This window comes from Simochromis diagramma, unplaced genomic scaffold (genome assembly GCF_900408965.1).
Source record: "Simochromis diagramma unplaced genomic scaffold, fSimDia1.1 OVJJ01000646.1, whole genome shotgun sequence".
NCBI lineage: Eukaryota > Metazoa > Chordata > Actinopteri > Cichliformes > Cichlidae > Simochromis > Simochromis diagramma.
The window spans coordinates 8,006,836-8,029,785 of NW_024387279.1; the positions used below are offsets into that span (position 1 = coordinate 8,006,836).

The 22,950-nt window shown below is 42.5% G+C and overlaps 1 protein-coding gene across 4 annotated transcripts in view; it reads right to left on the reverse strand.

Annotated features, from left to right (window-relative positions):
• slc25a26 (solute carrier family 25 member 26) overlaps positions 1 to 22,950 on the reverse strand; it is a 55,839-nt gene that overhangs the window by 32,556 nt on the left and 333 nt on the right. For all 4 annotated transcript variants that reach the window (XM_040002884.1, XM_040002885.1, XM_040002883.1 and 1 more), the window contains exons 2-5: positions 22,432 to 22,588; positions 20,122 to 20,240; positions 12,775 to 12,879; positions 11,972 to 12,019 (exon numbers count right to left, since the gene is read on the reverse strand). In XM_040002884.1, coding sequence (XP_039858818.1) covers positions 11,972 to 12,019; positions 12,775 to 12,879; positions 20,122 to 20,240; positions 22,432 to 22,588 — 429 coding nt within the window. The remainder of the gene's footprint in view (positions 1 to 11,971; positions 12,020 to 12,774; positions 12,880 to 20,121; positions 20,241 to 22,431; positions 22,589 to 22,950) is intronic.

Here is a 22,950-nt window from a genome sequence, read left to right on the forward strand (position 1 = left end):
GGCCTTTACGACGTGAAGTCTAGCCCACTGCAAATGCAACACTGTTGTGAAGCAGAGGCATCCACATATGATGTCAAAAGGAAAAATATATAAAATTATTGCAAACTTAGTTAAAAAAAAAAACCGTTGAAGATGTTGAGTTGAACTTGTTATATATGAAGTAAATGTCATACTTATTCTATGGCTGGCTTAAAAGCATGACGGTTTGACCCGCCACAGCCATTGATGGATGACATCAATAGCAAAGGGCATATTAGCCAATCAATGGTGATGTGGTGTGATACAGGATGCCCTGAGGGTCGACCAATTAGCTGTTGACAGGAACAGAGATGTATTGCTGCCTCAGGACTTCGGTCTGAAGCTGAGCGCGAGACATGAGGGAACAGAGATAGAAAAACATGTTGGTGCTGGGAGCTGAGGCTCAGGCAAGGAGGCTAGCTGAGGCTAGAGAGCTGGACACTTGGTACTTGTCTTCCCAGAACACTATACAGCAGGGCAACTGGAGCAGGCACGTTCAAAGTAATGACACACACACACACACACACACACACACACACACACACACACACACACACACACACACACTCTTTTCAGAGGTTTCTGGTTAGCTAAAGTCCTTAGAATTCAAATGTACATCTCCTTTGTCTTCTTCATATGATAGAGTAGCTCAGACCAGGCGAGCATTTCTCTTTAATGTTAACTATCTCAGTGTTAGCACCAAAGATAGCTGGTGTCAAGAGAAGCTTCCAGAGATACTGAGATCTGAGAAACCCTGGGTAGATAATATCTGATCAAAATCAAAACTATGACACACAAAACAGATATGGAAGGTCATAAGGGTGTATTTGCAAAACTGCCATGTGACTCAGCTAAAACATTTCAACGAGGATTTTTCTGGAACCAGTCAACATAAGGCATCGTTTAAGACAGTAGGCTGATATGATAAGATAAGATTAATCTCACAATGGGGAAACTCACATTATTACAGAAGCAAAACAAAAAATACATGCAATATACCCTATAACACCAATACTACACAACAAAAGAAAAATATGAACTACATAAGGTAGAGGAGAAAAACTAAACTATACAAGGTAGGGAAGAAAAATGTAAACTATAGACTGTAGAAAGAAATATAATTTAAATACGTGTTTATATTTGATACAAAGGATGACATTAAATTGTTTTAGATGCTTAGTAGGAGACAAGATAAGAAGCTTTGCACTGTCTGACTGAAAACTATTGCACATTGAGATATAGCAGTGAGTGCATATGTATATACACATGTGTATTTATACATGGGGTCTGCAGCAGCGGGAAGGAACCACCTGCTAAATCTCTCCTTCACACACCCTTGGTACCACAGCTTGTCTCTGAAGGAGCTGCTTTTTCAGTGACAGGCTAATTCAAGCTGGTTAAAAGCATGAAGTATTATAGGTGAAGTGAAGGAGTAAACCTGGAAATCACGATGCATCAGTGACACGCTATGCAGGAAAAAGTAAAAAAAAAAACAACCAATTGTGCCAATTTCAGTAAGGTTATTAAGGTTATTAAAGTAAGAGCAAAGCACTAAGGTAGGTCCAGAGCAAGGCCGCTTGCTTTTATATCTCCAGCATGGCACTCACACATGCCCATCTGAAACCCACATAGCAAAGGAGCAGACACACACTGTGCTCTCTGGGAGCAGTGCCCACAGCAATAAAACACAGACCAGAGTCATTCCAGCTAACCAGTTGGCCAGCTGAAAAGTAACACACACACACACACACACACACGTGCAAGCTGTACCTTATCAGCTGGGAATCAGATAAGCACAGCAGCAGCACAGCTGGAAATAACAGAATCTCCACAGTGAGAAAAGTGCATACTGGCAGTGACGCAACTATTCTGAAACACACACACACACACACACACACACACACACACACACACACACACACACACACACGAGTAAAACAAGACCATGTATGGGCCTGATTGATCCGTTAAAGGGCTTGACAAAAGGCAGCACAACATAATGCTGAGATGAAACATCGTTAGTGGAAATAAAAACACACACCCTTCATGGATAAGACATCTTAAATCTTAGTTCAACTAACACGCCCATCATTATTCAGTCTTCATGCGTCTCAAAAACAATAAATAGTACAGATATCCAGTTACTGGATCACCCAGAATGACATTAAGACGGTTCCTTTAATTCATTTCTAATTCATCATTTAGTCCAATACTGGCTTTTGTTTTAGATTTTCAGATGACTGGGCTGAGCTGTCTTTTTTTTTTTTTTTTTTTTTTAATATATATTTTTTTTTATATATATTTTTATATTACAGTTCAGGTGATATGTTTACTATGGTCACTATAGTATACTATGGTATAAAAGTATGAAACTTTTCTAATACTTGTTTACTTGTTCTTGTAATTCCCCATTTACTAGTCACCTGAATGAGGTTCACCATCACCTGGGATAGGCCCCTGCAAAAAATAGATGTTTGCTAACAAATCCTAAAAAACAACTTAACTTTTATACACTTGGAGCCCGTTTTTTATAAAGACAATACATTTTCAATATTTGATCTGATGATGGAATTATTGCAGTTTGACACCTAAAGTTAATCATGTGGTGATAGTTTACACCAAATTTCAATCACTACACTACTTGCTGATGAGACATTTAACTCTATCAAGCTGCAGGAGAGGTTAAAGGGAATTCAAGAAATCGCTTAAGAAAGATAACTCTGGAAACAAAGTCTGTGCAAGACTTTCTACCAATCCAATAAGTGAGCAGTTAGTGGCACACGAAGCATTAACTGAAGTTATTAGGACTCATGCTCTGGGGAACATTAATATCTGAGACAACTCATGCAACACAAAGATCCAGTTGAGATTTGATGGAAAAAGTCAGTAAGGTTATCCTCTGGGAACCATGAACACATTTTTAGTCCATAGATGTTATGATAAATGACTTTAGTCTGGAACATTGCCCTGTTTTAACAACCTATATTAAGCTAACCAACTAATCTAACCAACTCAGTGAGCAGCTTTAGCGTACATTAATAGTTGAATTATGAATTGATTTGAACTTCTAACCTAATGGCGGGGTTGAGTGAGGTAAACGCTTGCGCTGCAGGTCACATTTTATTCCTTTTTTCCTCTGGACATTAAGCTGTGACGATGGTGGTGACTGGGAGCTATGGGGGTCAGGCAGGCTGTGTATGGAACACATCTTGCTTCTTGAGAGCCTCATATGACTGTTGAGTAAAAGGAAAGAGCACATATGCAACAAAACACCTGCAAACACCTTAGCAGTTGTAATAATGTTATTGAAACGATGCAAATTCATGTCTGTCTGAATGTAATATGTTCCCATTCAGTCGATTCCCTCGGTACAACACATGAGTATGGGATATCACGCCCTCGCGTGTCCTGGCTGAAGAAACCTTTATTCATGCCTTTAAGGCAGACAACGTGTGATGGCACACGCACGGCCCCGCCTGCACATATAGCTGCTGTCATCACAGTCATCCCTCAGTTCTTACGCTCTTCACCTCGCTGAGAACACCTCTGCTGAGTTGGGCTAGCTAGCTGCTGCTAGTTAGCGCCGTTGTCTGCCGACATCAACGTAGCTTAACTGCCCCTGTTGGTGTTAGCCTCCACTGCGCAGTTGGTGCGTAGGCTGCCCGGGGAGCGCTAATTTCGAGTTTTCCTGTGCAGCGTTTTGCTTTGCGTTTTGGAATGGACTCCAAACCGAAGCGAGCAAAGCAGAAATCTTCTGTTCGCCCCTGTCCTCAGGGATGTGGTTTCTCTTTGCACGACAGTGACCAGCACGATGCCCTGTCTGCCTGGGGATTCTCCACACTAGGAGAGCGTTGACGGAGCCCGAGGCCTGTGCGTTTTGTTGCCAGCTCCGGGGCTCGACCCTGGAAAGACGGGTGACGTTTGTGGAAAAAGTGCTGGAACACTCTGCTGTCGCACGGCATGACCCCCTCCTTTACGAGTCTGGAGCCCCGGCTTCATCCGAGTCCAAAGACGAGGATTATCCGGTCGATGTCCCCGCAATTAGCTGGGCTGACCACATGGAATATGTTGACGGGTTAGCCGATGACGAGCTGGAACCATGCAGGAGCGCTGACGGGCTTCAGCCTGGGTTGAAGCCCGCCAGCGCTCCCCAGGACAACGATGACGTGCTGGACATTGGCCTGGACATCCATGGTTTGTCGGAGGATGAGTAGGAGAGCTCATTGTCGGCCCAATGTGCCGCCGCTGCACCGGTTGGCCACGATGACACCTCTCTTTTCTCCCTGCTTTGCCGTGCTGCTGAGAAGCTGCAGGTGGACTGGCCCTCTCCTCCGCCAGCTCAGAAACTGTTGCGGTTCCCAGGTTTTTTCCTCCCACCGGAGCCCGCAATGGCCAAAAACTGCCTTCCCGTGTTCCCAGAATTTATCTGCGAGCTAACAGAATCATGGGACAAACCTCTGTCTACCCGCATCACTGTGCCCGGCTATGGACGGTACATGGAGTTGGACAGCGCCGAGGAGGCTGGCTTAGCGAACCCACCCCCTATGGAGCCGTCTATGGCTGCTTATCTGGCCCCGTCCCATAACCATGGTGTCGGCGGCCCCACAACTCTGCCGTCCAAGGACTGCAGATTCTCTGCTTTGCAGCTGGAGAAGATTTATCGGGCAGTGCTCGCGCCATGAGCTCCATCACCATGCTCCGGCATGGAGATCGGCACCCACTGCTGTAGTGTGCCACCAGCGGGAACACATCCTCCGGCCCGACCTCCATGCCAGTCAGCCTGGAGCAAAGGCCCACCCTGGTTGGATGTTACAGCCCCTTTGGTGGCTCATGTTGTCCTTTCTGCTGGGTCTACCGCTCACTAAAGTGGTGGTGGTCTGATTCTGGTTCGGTGGCTGCTCTGCGGGGCGTGTATATATGTCCCATACTTATGTGTTGTACGGAGTGAATCGACTGAAAGGGAACAAATAGTTATGTCTATAATTTCTGTTCCCTGAAGGAGAGGAACGAGTTACAACACAAGGTGGCCCCACTGAGCAGTTTGGCTCGGTGAAGAGCGGCTATCGAACTGAGGGATGACTGTGATGACAGCGGCTATATGTGCAGGCGGGGCCGTGCGCGTGTCATCAAACGTCATCTGCCTTCTATTATAAGGTGTGAATAAAGGTTTCTTCAGCCAGGACACGCAAGGGCGCGATATCTCATACTTATGTGTTGTACTTCGTTCCTCTCCTTCAGGGAACAGAAGTTATAGACATAACTATTCAATTTAAAGTCAAAAAGCCAACTAATTTGACAAGGAGCGATAAGTTACATTTTGAATTGAACGTTACAGTAAATCCACGGGAAAGAGAGGTGGTTGGTTTTGGAAAGGAAGTGAGGGGAAAGGGGAGGAATAAGGATCTGCATCACTGGTTTTCACGAAAAAAAAAAAAAAGTTAGGTTAACCTCTAATTATGGGGTGCTTCCTCACATCTGGCTTTTACACAGCACTGATTTATCCTTCTTCCACTCCCACAGCTCTCACTCTGTCCTGTCACTCCAGGATAAAGTGAAAATGAGACACTGGCTATATAGAGTGGATCTGATTGATGAGTTGCCTCATGTAAACATTCTTTTTCAGCAAATGCAGTAACTTATAAAGTGCTGATTGACTGCGATGGGTGTTAGAGTAATTAGGCTGTTGGGGTATTATGTCACTTAAATACCTGCTAAACTCAAGTGGAACAGGAATCCAATTCAAACTTAATCTGCATTACAAGTATGGCTGTCAGGGGAATAATGCATCACTCTCAATCTTGTGTTATGGCACCAACATACAGAAGCACACTCCTGACACTTATTTCCTTCCACATGACATCCAAAACATAGCCATTGCTTTTCCCTCCATTCCAGACCCCCACCAATCCCACAAATACTCACAGACCGTAAGTCCCTTGCCAGGCTGTCGGCTGTGTGTTATTAGAAACACATGTGGATTACTAAAGGTTTTCTGCCTGGATTGAGACAAACATGCATAAAGTTGTGGGAAGCAAACACAGCCCCAAGACCCCGAGGGATTCACTGACTAACAAGGCCACTGTGGTCATGAATGCAGCACTTACACAGGCACTATACACCGGAAAGCTACTATAGCCGTTAAAGGCAACAGTGCCTTTTTCCTGGGAATATGTTTGGCAGATGATATCGGTAATAAGTCTCAAAAATGCACAGAGTAGCCGTGCATGATGAACTGCAACCAGAATGATGGATTTCGGAGTCGTCGTCAACGGGGACCAGCGTACTTAACATAAGTGTGTGATCCATGGCTCTCAGTGGTACAGGCTTCCAATGTATCATCCTATACAAGCCAGCAGAGAAAGCCCGGTGCTGTCCCCCAACCGAACTTAGCAAAAGCCACACGTGGGGGTCTGACAGCATGGCAGCTAACTCCTTTAGCCCTACTGACTGCAGAACTCATCAATAAGACCACATGTTGATCTAAGGAAGGTTACTGAGGCTTAGTCAGATTTGCAGCAGATGTCCTACTGCCACCTCAGAGGGACTGGATATACGAGTGGGCTGCAATACGCTACGTGCATGCCAGTATGGCTGCATTAGGAAACACAGAAGAGGAAAAATATATAGATATGATCATATTCACAAAGGCACATTGATGGGAATGACAGGTGCAGCCAGAACCGCATTCATCCGTCATCCATAATGGCAGTGGGAGGAAAACCATTATTCCCTTGAGTGACATCTATGATAAAGTGATACAAATCATCCAGCGACAAGTGGATCGCTTAAGAAGGTCATCACTCTTCTAACAAGAGTTAGCCTGACCTGGAAGCAATGCAAACAGGGGCAGGATTCAAAAAGAGTATCCCATAAGTCAAGAAAGTTGACAGTAAAGAAAGGAATGATACGAACCGAGAAATCAAGCTAAGGCCTCCAATCGTGTATTTTTTAAATTTATTTTATCAAATTCACTGCTTGTCATTAAATGTTCTGGAAGTCACTCAAAGCCTTCTGTTCATGAACTGGCACTTGCAAGGACATCCCCAACACCAATCACCTAATTTGATTGAACATATGGACGTTTCAGCTAGCCACTGGTGACAAATTAAAGTAAACACCAAATAAATCTACATCATCCTCCCCTTACTTTCTATTATCTTCTTTAATACACATTATACAGTCGTACTTTTCTTTGTAATGATAGCTGGACTTCCTGTGGAACAAACTGACTTATTTTGTACTTTTTTTCTTTAGGACATCCTTGGCTATTGGTCCTATTTTTTAAATGGTTCCCTATGTTATATTATATTATATTATATTATATTATCCATCCATTCGCTTCCGCTTCTCCTTTTCAGGGTCGCGGGGGGCGCTGGAGCCTATCCCAGCTGTCATAGGGCAAGAGGCAGGGTGCACCCTGGACAGGTCGCCAGTCTGTCGCAGGGCTAACACACAGGGACAGACAACCATTCACACTCACATTCACTCGCACATTCACACCTAGTGGCAATTTGGATTATCCAATTAACCTATCCCCACAAGGGGATATTATATTATCTTAGTATATATTATATTAGTATATATACATATTATATGGGGTGGTCCAACTAATTGTTGACCAAAACAGTTGTAGTCAAAAGTTTACATAGACTCAGTTTGGGTAATTTAGGCTTTTCTGCTTCCAGTGGTACTTGAATGCTGCACAAAGTGGATGGAATAATGAAGGAAGACAACTACCTCTACATTTTTCAACCTCACCTCAGAATCAACAGCTAAATAGTTTAATCTTTACACAATTGTATGTTCCAACATGACAATGATCCCAAACACACACGAAAACGTCTACAATGAATAAAGCAGGGTGACACTAAACTTTTGGAAAAGACTTAGAAGATCCCCAACGTCAACCCCATTATAAATTTGTAAACTAAACTTAAATGCCAAGTCAGTACCAGGAAACCAATCAATTCTGCCAAGAAAAGTAGTGAAATATTTGGCTAAAACCATGCCCATGAAGAGTGTATGTAAACTTCTGACCACCACTGTGTATGTATAATGTAAATATACTTTGAATGTGTACTCTGACAGTTCTGACTCAAAACACCAAGATGGCAGACAACCCTCTACGGTTCCTCCATATCACAGGAGCACACGCAAACGCACACATATAGCCCTTCACAGGTCACAGGTCAAGGATCAGATCTACTGAGGTCAACAGGCTTCCTCAGTCCTCTTAGCCCGCTCACTGATCACAGAGTAAACGGATAACACCAACAGCTCCCATTCGCTTCTGATGTGAACCCATCGGAGCAACGCTCCATTTTATTAATTTCAAAGGCTGATAAAAGTCTTATTCTATAACTGTATAATAGCAAACAGTTATGAAATGAAAACGGCTCACACAAACAGTGCAAAACGAATCAAGAAAAGGCCCAAAATAAGTGAACACATTCATCTCACTAGTGAGCCTTCTATTTCATTTTCGAATGACAGCTTAATATTTTCCTTGGCTTAATTTCTCTTTTTTCCAGTGCACTTTCCTTCTTATTTAATCCAGTCTTGTTAAGCTTTTAAAGGCGTTGAAGTAATTTAAGAGTTGGTTTGCTGTCTGGGTCTCTGAGACTAGCGGCAGCTGCTCCGATGAGCTCCAACTCTAAAGCACAACGCAGGAGGAAGCCTTCACTCCTTTACACGTGTCACACAAATCCTACCTTCACATATTAGAGGAAAATAAACAACCTTCGCTTCTACTACCATTTCTTTTTTCCCTCTTTTTGCTCATATGTCTCAGTCATATGAGGGTATATAAACATGAGCCTCTATGGATCAGTGTGCACAGACACAGGATATAGAGTGATTCCCCTTTTGAACCCACATCAAGGGTGAAGGGTGGACACAAAAAAGGGGGGATGGGGAGAGGGTTCACACACACACACACACACACACACACACACACACACACACACACACACACACACACACACACAGGTCACCTTTGCTCTGCTGTGTGCCTGTTGAGACAATTTCAACCTTAGGATTCCACCAGAGGAAGCAGCATCCACCCCCACATTGTTTCTGACAATTATAACCCAGTGTACACACCACAAGACCTGAGCTGTCAGACATGTAAACATGGCACACACTGAGTTCCCTAAATGACCCTAGTGTGGTTACCATTTAAACACAATTACTTAATGATCATTATGACATCAGAACACTTAATGTAACAATATATTCAAGCAGAGTTAAAGAGAACTTATATTAAGCTGGTCAAATTGTGGCAAAATGCGGTCTTTGGTTCATGTTTTTCTCTCATTTGTCACTTTTTTGATCCGTTGGTAACAGTTAAATCCCAGGTTAGCGTGTCTTTCCTTACAGCTAAGCCCTCTGCTGGAGAAGGCCGGGGGGGGGGGGTGGAATCGGGCAGCAGATTGAAGAGGAGATGGATAAATAGAAAGCAGAGCTGGGATGGGGGAGCCTGGATGGAGAGGTGTTTCATAAGCCCAGCTGCCAGAGCCTGTACTTTGCATTGCCAGGTCCCAGCTGCTGAAGTGGGGAAGCTTTGAGGTTGACGGAGGGGTTGTATTAAGCAAACTATATGTAATGCTGGTAAAGGGAAGTCATTCTAACACCCGGTTTTGCTTTAACTTAGGTGGCTCAAATACCTCCCCTGTCTGTGTGCTTCCTAGATTAAATGTGTTTATTAAGGGCATTCAGAGCAGACACTTTCCAGAACATAACTATAAGTGATTATATGTAGACTGGCTGTATGTCAGAGTCACTGACACAAGGTGCATTTTACAGAGCCAGCTTTACTTACACCTGCCACTCCGCAACCCACACAACACCACATTACTAAACACTATCTATTAACCCACTTAAGACTCAATTACTCAATATTGCCTCAGAATATGTTGGATCAGGAAAAAAAGGGCTCGATATAAAAATAAATAATTTCTTTTAAAAATCAGTAACTGCTGTGCATAAATGTCATGGAGCTGGATTGGTACTGATAGGTGACGAGAGGGAGGAGGGGAAGTACAGATTGTGTGGAATTCAAACAAAAGTCAGGCACGAGCTTCATAAAGGCAGTACCAATCTTAACATGCCATCTAGTGGAGAAAGATGGTACAATCCAAAACAGCGCAAGTGCAGGAAATCCTGACGAAATGAGGACCACTACTACTGATGACATATAATTAGAGTCTTGATTAGACTCGGAAGACTACCCTGTGTGTTTTCATACAATGAATGCAAATGAACACACAGACAACATCAACAGCTTATGTGGGATATGGGGCAAGTGTAGTCTTTCTCAAAGTCCTGAGCAAAGTCTTGCTGGTGTTAATTAAAAAAGGTCCTTGTTTTTCTAGAGCAGAATAAAGTAATTTTTCACCGCGCTCCAGTTTCCTTCACCCCAATCTAAATCTCAGTGATTTCATGCTCTGTTCAGTTGGAACCCATAAGATGCCAACTCAGCAGAAAACTTGACAGAAAGGGTATACCGCAATAAAGATTAATGTGGTGCAAAATTAAAAAGAACTGAAATCCTATTAATCAATAATTTAGATTTAAGTTTTAAGGACAACTTTGGGCAAAGCCGGGGTGCGCTGGGCAAAAACCGCCTGTACATGTAGGCTGGTGCAACAATGACAAACGGATCACAACAGATGTGACACTTGTACTCCTTTACTCCACCCTCCAAGTTGATCAAAGTGGATTCTTGCACACTGGGCGCTAATGCGATATCATACCCATCAGAAAAGCCTTCTGAAGGCTGCCTAATGAATATATAGCACAGATAGGACCTCAATTAGTGGGCCAGTGAGAGCAGGGAGGCGCCATGCCGTACCACATAAACAAACTTATCTTGACAGGGTCTCTTGGCCAAAGGAGCGAGATGGGCGGATAGCGACGGAGGCTGAGAGAAAATGAATTACCTTCCTGACACACGTCAAAGCCAATCACCACGAAGCATCCTTTGCCGTTCCCGTGCCCCAAATCCCTGCCGCCACCGCTGCGTTTCATCTGCCAGTGTTAGTATGCACACAGGCCGTGCGCCAGCCTCCAAATGTATTCATTTATTCAGAGCCCCTCGGAGAAATCACAGTGTCTTGTTGTCCTTTTTTTGCCTGGCTGTCCAGATGGAATTTGCGTGAATAACATCAGTTTAGTGAGGCAGAAAATAAGTACAGGCTAGCACAGCAGAGGGGACTAGATTACGCCCTCACCCACCTCCCTAAAAAAAAAAAAAAAAAAAAAAAAAAAAAAAAAAGACAAGTGTCACCTTCATATACTTCTTTCTCCCTCTCCATTTTCTTTTTCCACTTCTATTGAAACTCAAAACACCCATACAATGCTTCCCGCAATTATTTTGCAATATCATGCGCTGCAGGTGCAATTAGGCAGAGGATCATGAATCAAAGAACTAGAGCTGCTTTTTTTCTCTCCATTACAAAAAGGTGAGCGCCTATCAAGGGAGTTTAGCCCAGAACTCATTTATCCTTGTTTTGTTTTGCATTTATAACCAGAGTAATTGAATTAATTAATCAGATTTAGCTCTAAAAAGGAGAGCACACATCTTGTGCAAGTAATTGACTGAATTGAAAGTGAGGGAGGAAAAAAAAAATCTGTAAATCAATACTACAAACTTCAATCCAACCCAAGAGAAATTAAATTGTCTTCAGTCACAAGCGTGGAAAGCCTCAATATCTGTTCAACCTATCCAAAAAAAATCCACCACACATCTTTCAAAGAGCTGAGGAGCTGTTTTTAGTATTGATTTCAATATGATCTGTATGACATACTTTGTAATTACCTGGAACTAAACTTTACCAAAGACAGACATAAGTGCAGGATCTGCTGTGGAACAGGTACTGATGATGGTATCAACAGTGGGTGACAGACACAAGTGAGCGACTGAGTGTGAAGATAACCCGTGAATGAAACCTACCTCTCTGAGAACCGTACTGCCATATCCTCTGTACAAGCCTCGAACCCCCTGCCCCGAGAAACAACAGGAAAAAAAAAATGTTTAAATCTAATGTATAAAATCTAATTTTTGCTTTAATGCACATCAGTCAATGAACAGATAAAGCACTTGTATAATTCATCTGTGGGAACAACGTTTATTCAGCTTCTTCACAGATTATAGCAGCACATAACTGCTGAGAGCTGTTAGGGTTAAGGCGCTGGTATGCTCCAACCAAAGCACTCGTCTTAAACCCCCCACCCCACACACCACACCCACCCAACATCATGTTTAGATGGGAGCGGCAGAGTCTAACAATTTATTACAATTTATGAAATCAGTGACCCAACATCCACACCCATTCAGAACAGTGATTGGTGGATCTGATCGGTACAGCTGGCTCAAAGCAGAGGGGACTTCAGAAACTTAATTTACTTATATGTTCAAACATATGAATATGGACAATATACTCATTTAAATCTTCCCCACCTTGATCTGCTACCTTTTGGAACTACTATCAACACCTCAGCCTTGAATCATGGCTTCACATGAACTAGCAGTACACTTCATTACTTGTAAACTCACAGTGCGAGTACTTTAGTTCTGGATTTCAGATAAGTTTGCTTTTTGATAATCTGCTTGCATTTCTTGGCAACAGGCTTGTTTTCATCAATGTCCTCAGATCCCATATCTCAGCAGCGTTACTGATATGAACGACAGCCAAAAATCACACACACATAAACGCAAAATTAATGGCCAAAAACAAGCTTCTGATTGCCACATACCTCTTCTCTAAGAGTAGCCAGCAGTATGTTGTAGGTAGAGGATGAGAGGGAAGCTTGGGCCCTCTGTTTGACCACCTCTGTGGGTACCCGGATCATACACGCCACCTACAGGATGAAAAAACAAAAACATTAAAGGCCTGAATTTGTAGTTGTTGTATTACACTTTTATAGACCCTTTATATCCATGTTGTGCTTAATTGGAGGTTAGGAAACCCACATCTTTGTGTGCGCACATATCCACGCCACTCCCCTAGATGCCCTTTTGCTGTACATGATATCACCTTCTGTATGTTTCTGCTGCGTGGCAGGTGGCCATGATGTGGCACGGCTCGAGGAGAGCAATTACATGAAGCTGGCAGGCTAACGACTGCTTTAGTTAGTGCGCAACTGGGCCAATTAACAAACTGGTACACAGAGTGGACATGACACCAGAGCAACAGTTGTCATGTTCGCAAAAGGTCATCAGGCTGACTGTGTATCTGTGTCCAAGGAACATGCTACCGTCAAACACCCTGATAGATCCAGACACGCATGCACACCCCAGCAGCCACACTCCCTGCTCAAGTCCCAACCCATCCACCATATGTCAACAAAAATATGGACTGCCAACAGCTAGTGAAGACAGACATGAATATTTATGCTTCATAACTCCCATGGTCCGAAAGGCAAGGAGAGGCAGGCAGGCAGGCAAGCACAGCTGCCCACCTGGCGGCTTGATTTCCCACTTATCCTGCACCGGAGTGGAAAAACCGGCTAACAGCAAGCAATCTTTGAGAGCGATTTATGAGCCCCCCCCCCACCCTACTGTGACTTCCCTTAGTCGCACAGATGCCAGACGCCACAGCAACACCAAGCAAGGAGGATAGCAAGGAGAGAAGGAATGTTAGAGGCAGTGTATTAAAGACGCTTCCCGTTATACTCCTTTCCCAGTTCAGCTGTCGCTATAGTGATTTAGCATTTGGGCTCTTTAGGCTCTTTTGGGCCATACCCTGTAAATAAGAAGGCAAAGATACACCGCAAGCTGTTCAAGGGTTCTGGTGGACACTTGTTCTCTCTGTCGTCTCTTATTTTTCTGTACTGCTATAATACCTGCTGACTGTTGAGCAACAGATGGACCAATTCTCAACTTTGTTTTGACTTTCACTACATCACATTTTCTGCAGGCTACGCAAGTTGTTCCTCTTTTCAGCACACAGTGAACACAGCAGCCTTAATCTCCATACATAACAGCAAAAACAAACGACTTGAATGTGCCTCTATAATTCTGTGCAGGCTGCTGGTGTTTCACATCAGTGTGTCCAGCTGCAGCACAACCACGGAGCAACACTACCACCAAGTGCCCAAACTCGCACCTGCATGACCCATTCGCAACAACTGAGCTTGCTGCATCTGCCTCGGAGATCTCATTTACCCTCCCCCTTTGGTCAAGTTAGAATTTCTAATACATTGTACATCATGTTTACCCCAAACCAACTCTCCAAAGGAGCAGAAAACGGCAGCTAAATGGAAAGAAAGTGGCTATGACAAGTAATTACTGATGTAATTGGCTGGGGGTTTGGACTTAAGATGGCCTTTTCCTTTCCTGTCACTGCAGCGAGGAGGCCAGAATGAGACACAGATTACACCAAATAAATGAGGAACATTGTTTATTTGGGAGTAATTTGTGCAACTAGAGGTGGCGACGATGATGCTGAGTGGATAAAAGATCGAGTGTGTGGTCTCCGAGGCTATTTCAGATACAGTATCAGAAGCGGCAGCAAACGAGGGAGGGAAATGAGTGATGCTGAATGAGGACACAATGAGGTATGGCTGGGATGAAGGAAATCTAAATAATGGCTAGAGATGCGGAGTTAATATCTCATCGGAGAGCAAGCGAGATACAAAGAAATCAAAGCAGAAAAAGAAAGGAGCACAGAATCAAGAAGGGGAAAGAAAGCAAGCATGCAAGCATTCAACACTTTCCTCCGGCTCGTAAACTTATTAGAAATCTGTTGGTAGCCTTTTAAATTTCTGCTACCATTTATCTTTATTTACAAGCTGCTGGATATGTCAAGCAGCCTTCATTAGGAAGCTGCCTGTCTGTGTTTGAAGCTCTTCAGTTTGGCCTGTTGTCGTTAGTCCAAATGACAGAGTATGTTTTCTGTTTGTAGTGAAAGTCCAGCACTCAGTCATGGGAGAACCACAGTAAGGGATGGGAAATTAGCAGAGACTCGTAGCACATTAGAGTCATTAAATCCCTCCATCCGGCAAGCCTTTGCCCCCATGCCTCTTTTACCACGTCTGGCCATCAGGACACGGTGGTCGGTCAGTCGGGACCGGGATTGCCGTTTGGCACCATAGCAACAACAGGTGGGAAAACATATAGGCTGTAATAACTGCATTGGGCCTAACTTATTTGGATTTATTCATCATTAAAAAGCAGTGCGATCACCACCAAGAAACAAGATTGCCCTTTTGTGGACAATAGTAAATTTTAATCTTTTTTCTTTGTTGACATTTGGCTGCAACTATAGTGCAGTTAACACAATATAAAAAATAAAAAACAAACAGTAAGAGTGCCTTGAGCTGCCCTTTCAAAAAGACAATACTGTCTGTAACCACTGCTTTCTTTGGATTTCATTATACTTCAAATGCATTACAGTATCGCAAAGGATAAAGTAAGCAAGGAAAATGGAAGAAAGAAGGAAGATGGAGAAGAAAAAGGTCATGGAGAAGAAGGGTAGAGATGAGGACACTGCATGTCTCCAAGTCTGAAACAACAGCCAATAAATCACAGAGCGTGGCGCTCCTCGAAGGCGATGCATGGATTATTTCTCAGAGCCAAGTTAAGTGGCTGCCAGTTTCTTCTACCTCCCTCCCAAAAAAAGAAACTCCTCCCTTGTGCTCCCTCCTTCTCAATGTCCCCCCTATCTTGTCATGTCACACTGTATTTTCCAGTACATCCTCCCACAGATGTGTGGCAGTAAGAGGGTGTGGGGAGGGGGGGTTATAGATGCGAGAGAAGCCTGCTGCCTGGCCTTGACAAATGAGCTTTCAGGGCAGACGTCGAGCGAATGGGAATGAAGATAAATCTGATCTAATGGCTGGATAACAGCCTGCTAGAGCCTGACAGACGCCATCAGCTTACACATTCTTTATGGGAGCGTCCCACCACTGCGGTCGCACAAACACCGAGGTGTTTGTGGCAGTGGGGATTTTCTCTCATTGTCTCGACCCTCTCGAGTTCTTTCTCTCTACAACTCTCTGTCTGTCTGTTATTGCCTGCAGGTGAATGCAGTGGTAACTAGGTTAACATAGACACTTGAAGAGTAAGATTCAACAGCTCTAGTAAATTTCTGGCTTCGTCCACAAAGACTGTGCACTTGTTAGACCAAAGGATTTTAATTCCACTATCATACGTTGGTACAGAATAAAATCTGAGCAGCAAACTCCCTTTGGTATGGCTATAATAGATTTAGTCTACATTTATTAATAAGATATTGCTAAGTCAAGCACATCATCCAGTGAACTTGGACATCAAAGTAGCAAAGCAATAAGTGCCCGTAAAACATCTGTAGTGAACGTTGTGGAGTGGAAACAGTTGGTAAAACACACTAGCCTCCTGGGGGAAAGGATCGTAGACTGAGTGGGTTAGAGGGGGGAAGTCAGGCGAGGACCAAATAACAAGTTGCCTCTTCTTTAAGTTGTGTGTCACACAACTGCTGCTCTGGTCTCCACAAGAGAAAACGAGAAGGAGGTAGAGCAATAAGGAAACAATCAAAGCGAGTCACTCTGATCTACAGTCGCCATCCATCCCACCAGCTTAACTGCTTACTAAAGTCAGGCCTGTTTGTAAAGAGGGAAAAAAAATGAAGATTGATTAGATCTGGTTAAAGATAGGTGGTCATTACGATCTGTTTGACATATTACATTTGGATGAAAATGGGGAAGCTGCACAGTTTTCATAAAATCTGTTTGTGAAATATTTTCCTTGATCCCTCAAAAATTTCCTTTGGCAATTTGTTGCCTAATGTCCTTTTTATTTGTGGCTTAAAGGACAAAAACATTTTTAGCACACTGTATATTAAATTATAGCACATATAAGTGCCAAAATAGAAAATAAAGTCTTGTGTGACCGTGTTCACTGTGTTTTTCTGTCACCCATCTCACACACATCTGACAGAACTGATGTGCTTCTGTTTTAACCTGTTGCCTGGCACTGACTCATAAAACATTTGGACAAGTGAAAAACATACCTAGCTATGATTGGCCAGTTATGATATAATCTCAGCTCAGATGAGATGGACTATTAAAAAAAGGAACTTTGGATGAAACCAAGTGAATAATGTAAGATCCAAGTGACCCTGTCAGCAGATAAGAATTGGGTTTTATTCTGTATTATTTTCTATTATGTTGAGTTAACAGACTAACTAGAAAGTAATGCAGTTGTTTGCATAAACAAAAACTCAAAGGTAGCAGATTTTAACCTGACTGCTTACGATCCATCGCAATTCACAGGTTAATGTGTGAAAAACAGGAATATTACAACTATATGGTCATTAGTAATTATGACCATAGATAGTAAATATGTGTCACATCAGTGTGTCATAGTTTTCACTGTAATGCTGATGTTATCATAATGGTGATTCCCTGGTGTGGGAATCGACCAATACGACCACTGCCGTACAATGATCATGATCACCACCTAGCGCGTCTTTCTTTACCATCACTGGAATTGCAAGACAATCTCATATTAACGGCTTTGCTAAATATTTTGAACTGAATATTGTTCAGTACATCAGGAGAGAGAATTTAGTGAAACTGTAGGTAGTGTGCATGAAGGTGAAGCTGTGAAAATGGCAAAGGGCCCATAAAAAAAGACAAATGTGACCTTGACCTTGAGTGAAGAAGCATTTGGAGATCAATGCGTGGAACTTTGATCAAATCTTGAGCAATGTAGGAGGAGCGGCAATTCTTGTGAGTTATGAATGGACGGATGGACAAATGATTGCTCGCCATAGCAGGAGTTCATCCATCCTTATAAAGGTGCATAAGAAGTGTGCTGAAATGAATTAATAATTACATTTAATTGAATTTTAATCATATGCTGCCAATTCAATAGAACAGTCATCTCAAAGCACTTTATATTGTAAAGTAGCCTGTTTAAGCACACACTTGGTGAGAGTGGTGAGGAAAAATCCAAATTTTACAGGAAGAGACAAGATGCAGAAGCAGGCCATGACCAGTGTAAGGAGAAGAGAGAACAGTGGAGTATAGTGAGGTCGTGAACATTCAAAAGGAGAAAAACTACAGGAGAGAATCGACAAAATCAAACTAAATGCCCAGAACATTATATACATGAGGACTAGAAAATAAGGAAGGGTCAGTACATCATGGGAAGTCCTGCAGCAGCCATAGCAGCCTAATTAACGGATGGCTTCAAGTTTACTTATCAAGACCAAACTATAAATTCAATTAAAAAGAAAAGATTTATGCTCATCATAAAAGTAAAGAGGGTGTCTTGTCTCCTGAAGCTAAATAAAAGAGTGCTAAAGTAAGTCAGATACACCTCTCATGAAACAAAACTTCAGGAAGTGAGCATTACCAGAATGTTTGTTAACCACGCATTTTCTGCTGCCTGTGTTATTAATTATTTTCTTGGCAAATACTAAGAAAAGTAAGAAATTGTCACCACTTCTGTCAGACACTCAAAACAAGACCGTTATAAAAAGTCATTAGCACCTACTGAGACAAAGAATCATATTTGGCTGCTGTTGCATCACAGTGCAGAAGTTTAGGTCTTGTATCTAACTCGGGGCAGCACTAGGGTAGGCCTTTCATGGCTAAGCCTGAAGATTAGCCTCTTTGAACAAGACGATCTCAGCTGGCAGAATGCAGGAGGATACCGCCCCTGCTCTGCTCGGCTCCATTCTGTGGATTTGTGCCTTTGATGTGCTCAAATCCACAATGAGGTTAGAGGTAGTGGCAACCCCTGCCTGACCTTTCACATTCAACTTGACTGTAGTATACATAAAAAACCTGAAAAAAAAAAGTTCTGATTGTTAAGTGTTAAACACATACGGTAACCCCAATAACTGATACACTAATTCTGAGAACTAGGGGAAGATTTGCTAATCTTCAAGTATCATTATGTCCTCTTGCGAACACTGTGAGGCCTGAAAAGTTTAGAGACTCCATCTAAAAAAGGCAAAAACTTTTCCCTGATCCAAGTTTGGCTACAGACTTCTGTAAATTAAAAAAACAAAAACAAAACAAAACAACAACTTGTGTAGCACCGCGCTGTTCTCTGTGCTTTGCCACACTCGGATCGCTCCCTCCGGAAGTTCTGTTCTGTAAGCGCCTTAAACGACCCGTGCTGGATCTCTTCCACCATGTCAAAATGTCAAACTTTCAACTTGAATTTTATTCTGGGAAAGAGGAGGAAACATCTGCATGATGCATCAGATCAAGCTGCTCCTAGGAAACTCTCCCACTAGAAAGCTTGTTGGGCTCTAGGTCTTAAACCATGATGCCATGCTTCGCTCCGTTCTTGCAGAACAGGCTCAGTCTCAGAACTTTCTGATCGCACCTCGTAGGTAACCTAAAGTACAGTGAACAACCTGCCATGTGGAATAATCCCATTTCATAAACATGCAAAACCTGGCTAAATTACACCCATCCAAAAGCCATGAATACTGAATGTCTAGCATTTTGCAGACAGCCTAGGGTATACCAAGGGGGGCATCCTATTTTCCATATCCCCCATTTCATGCCAGTGTGAATACCCATGGCCCCCTTATGGCTCAAATCCTGCGGTTCACTACAAGTGACTGGGAGAGGATTCGGCTGAGGAAATTGCGCTGCTTCTCATTGGTTTCAAGCGTGAATTCCCCAGACTAAATTGTCAGAGTCTGGGGTACTGAGATGGGAAAGTAGATGAATCAATAGGCAGTAATGAGGTCTTATTTACCCAGCTGGTTGAGAGAACTGCTGGGACAGTACCGAGGAAGCCCCCTTAACTCACCCAGCTGGACCTTGAGGCCTACAGCCAAAACCACATACTCCCTCCCCAGCTACTCCATTGAATAGCGGTCTACGAAATTTAAAAGGCGAAAACATTAAGAGACATGCCATTGGTTTTCATTTGGGACATACATTGGTGGGAAAGAAACAACAAGGGCAAGAATACAGAAGAGCAAAAATATGCATGTAAAGACAGCTGGCCTTCTAAAGATGGAAGTGCTGGGAATCATTTAGACCAACAAAAGAATACAAATGACTCAACAGTTTACTGCCAGAGCGAAACAGGGATATAAATCCACATGAGAGGAGACAAAGGATGGGAGAATGAGGGACAGGCTGACTTACTACTTCTCCCAGGGAGGCGGCCAGCATGTGAGTGACAGGTGCCACATGTGGTAATGCAAACACTCCACCGGTGCCGAGAAGGGCCTTTGTGTATTCGTAGGTGACGAAGAAAGCAGCGGCTGAAACCAAGCAGAACCACAGGCGTTTAAGGCCCATTAGTCAACCAGCATAGAGCAATTAATATCCCTCACTACCACTGACAGGGGAGGAACTGAGGTGTGTGTGTGCGTGTGTGTGTGTGCGTGTGTGTGTGTGCATGTGTGTGTCTGCCTGCACTTAAACCCAAAGAAAGTTAACACATTATTCTGCAAAAGTATACAGATGAAATCATCAAAATCACTCTACTCTACTCAAATAAAGAGATGCTTATTGTATTTCCAATTTCTGACTGTGAGAGTGGTAGACATGCAGAAAAAACATACTTTCTTTAAACTGATGCTCAAATATTAGGTACGTTGGAGCTGCTACCCTGCAAGACAGTGCTTGGCACCTTCTCAAATGCTCTCCTTGACCAGGATGCTGCCTGTGTGGAAAACACTAAGCTACAGTTAGAGAGGTTTACATCTATAGGCCCTTTATAGACCACTTCAACTACAAGGCAATTCAAAGTTCCCAAATTAAATCCTAAGAAAACAAACAGATATAAAAGGGACATTTAAATAGGATTATAAAGCAAAATAATTGATCGAAATGCTAAAAGGAGAGCCTCTGGGCATCATTTAGTTTAAGGTTCCAGTGAATTCAAATAATCACTAAATTTTCAGAAAGCTACAGTGTTATTTGTGGTAAATTCTTTGAGTGCATGGTTAATTTGCTGCAGCTCAACAAATAAATTAATCAGCTTCAGTGTTATTAATGGTACTTTTTTCAGCAACTGTTTAAAGGAGTAACAAGCAATTGGTAGCACTTAAAGTTGTGAGAAAAGCATAAGTGCATTCCATGGAGATTTTGAAGGGTTTTTTTTAAACATTTGATCCTCTTTGAAGCAGTGACTGTAGAAAAAGTTAGAAAGCCTGAACACACACACTACGAATATGCAAAAAACACGCGATAACCTTAAATGAATGTCATGTTTTTAATTCCGCTCCGGACTCATGAATCTCAACCCAGCAGCAGCTGTAACGTTTGCACGTCCTCTCCCGTTAATGTGGCAGGTAAATAATCAACAACAGTGCATATTATGTTAGCGCGATCTGCCTTATTACAAAACCTGCCATTACTGTGCATTTAGGTGACCATGATGAGAGAGACGGACAGAGTCTGGCTGGCTCAGATGCTGGCAGTTCTCACTGCAGTCTACCGTTAGCGTCTCCTTTCAGGCCAGGATAGACGAATGTCACCGAGCAGTGACTAAGTTTGTGGTCAAAGGCTTGCACCCATTTGCCACAGCAGATGTCCCCGATTTTCGGTAAGTGAATGTGTTTAATTGTAGGCAGGGACATTACTGGATATTCTTGTGTAATTGCTACAGAATAATTTATGTTATACTTTGTTATTGCTACAGAAGAATATTTATTTTATTATTTTACATTTAAATTTTTTTTTCCTGGAGACCCTGTGACACCCCATTGAAGAGCTGTAGGCTGGATCTCTTAAGATCTCACTGTTGGGTTTGTAAGGCCATGTTACTCCTAAATTTCTATCTTCTTCGAAGAGAAGATATAAAACAAAGTTCTAAGCTAATCGAAAATGCCAATACTGATAGATTAACAAAAAACGAATATCGACTGACAATATCGGCCCACTGATAAATCAGCTGGCCTCTTATCAAACTAATCTGATTGTGAACTACCAAACTAAAATATCCAACCAGACATCTATCAGAAGAGCAAAATAAGTTTATGTGTGAACAGTAAAAGATTATACTACCAAACAGGTAAGTTCTGTTAAATGCTGACAGGTGTAGGAAGTGTAGGAAAAGATATGTTCCAAAACAACTCATGACCAAGACATAAGCTATGATTGCAGTTTGGAAGTTTTTCTTTTTGTTGCTGTTTTAAAAAAAAAAAAAAATTAGATATATGTTGCTGTCATTTCTGGTTGCATTACTCAGTAATCCCTCCATATACATGGACACAGAATCAGGTGAGATTAAGGTAGATTTTTTTTTTTAATATGAGATATAATTTTATATCTTCTTCAAGATGAATGAGCTGAATAAGTCACGGTGTAAATATTATTATTATTTACACCGTGACTTATGTTTACAGATACACAGTGAGACACTGATAGAATAACACAAGAACAGAAATAATGCAAACAATAGTTCAGAGGGAATACATATCCAGCTGTCACAATTTAACATCATACCACTGGGGAAGGAGCCGACAGCAGCAGATGGGACTCCGGCGTAGATGCCCCTAAAGCCTCCAGCCTTGTAAAAGCCCTGCTGACTCTGAAGTCTGGTCTTTATTGTGTCGAGTGGAAACAGGGTCAGATCCACACACATCCCCGCACAGCCACCTGCCTGCGGTGACAGTCACATTGTGAGATGTACAGTAATGCTGCAACACTCACCCACTGTCCACTTAGGAAACAGAAAACACTGCTATATTGTCACGTTAATGTCTAGCAAATATTTGACTGCAAAACAAGGAGAGCTGAGAAATGTTGGTTGTGTCTGTAAGAGTTCATTTAAAATCGACTCTTCAAGGTCGGTTCAAGTCTCCACAAAACTCCAACCGAAAACAGACTGGCTAGAAGATTAACTGAAGTTTATCAATTTATATTTATCTATATATTTATATTTCCATTATAATAACGTTTACATATATTCATTTCAGTACCGTTCTTTTATTTTCTCGAGCTAAATATAAAGCGTCATGGACT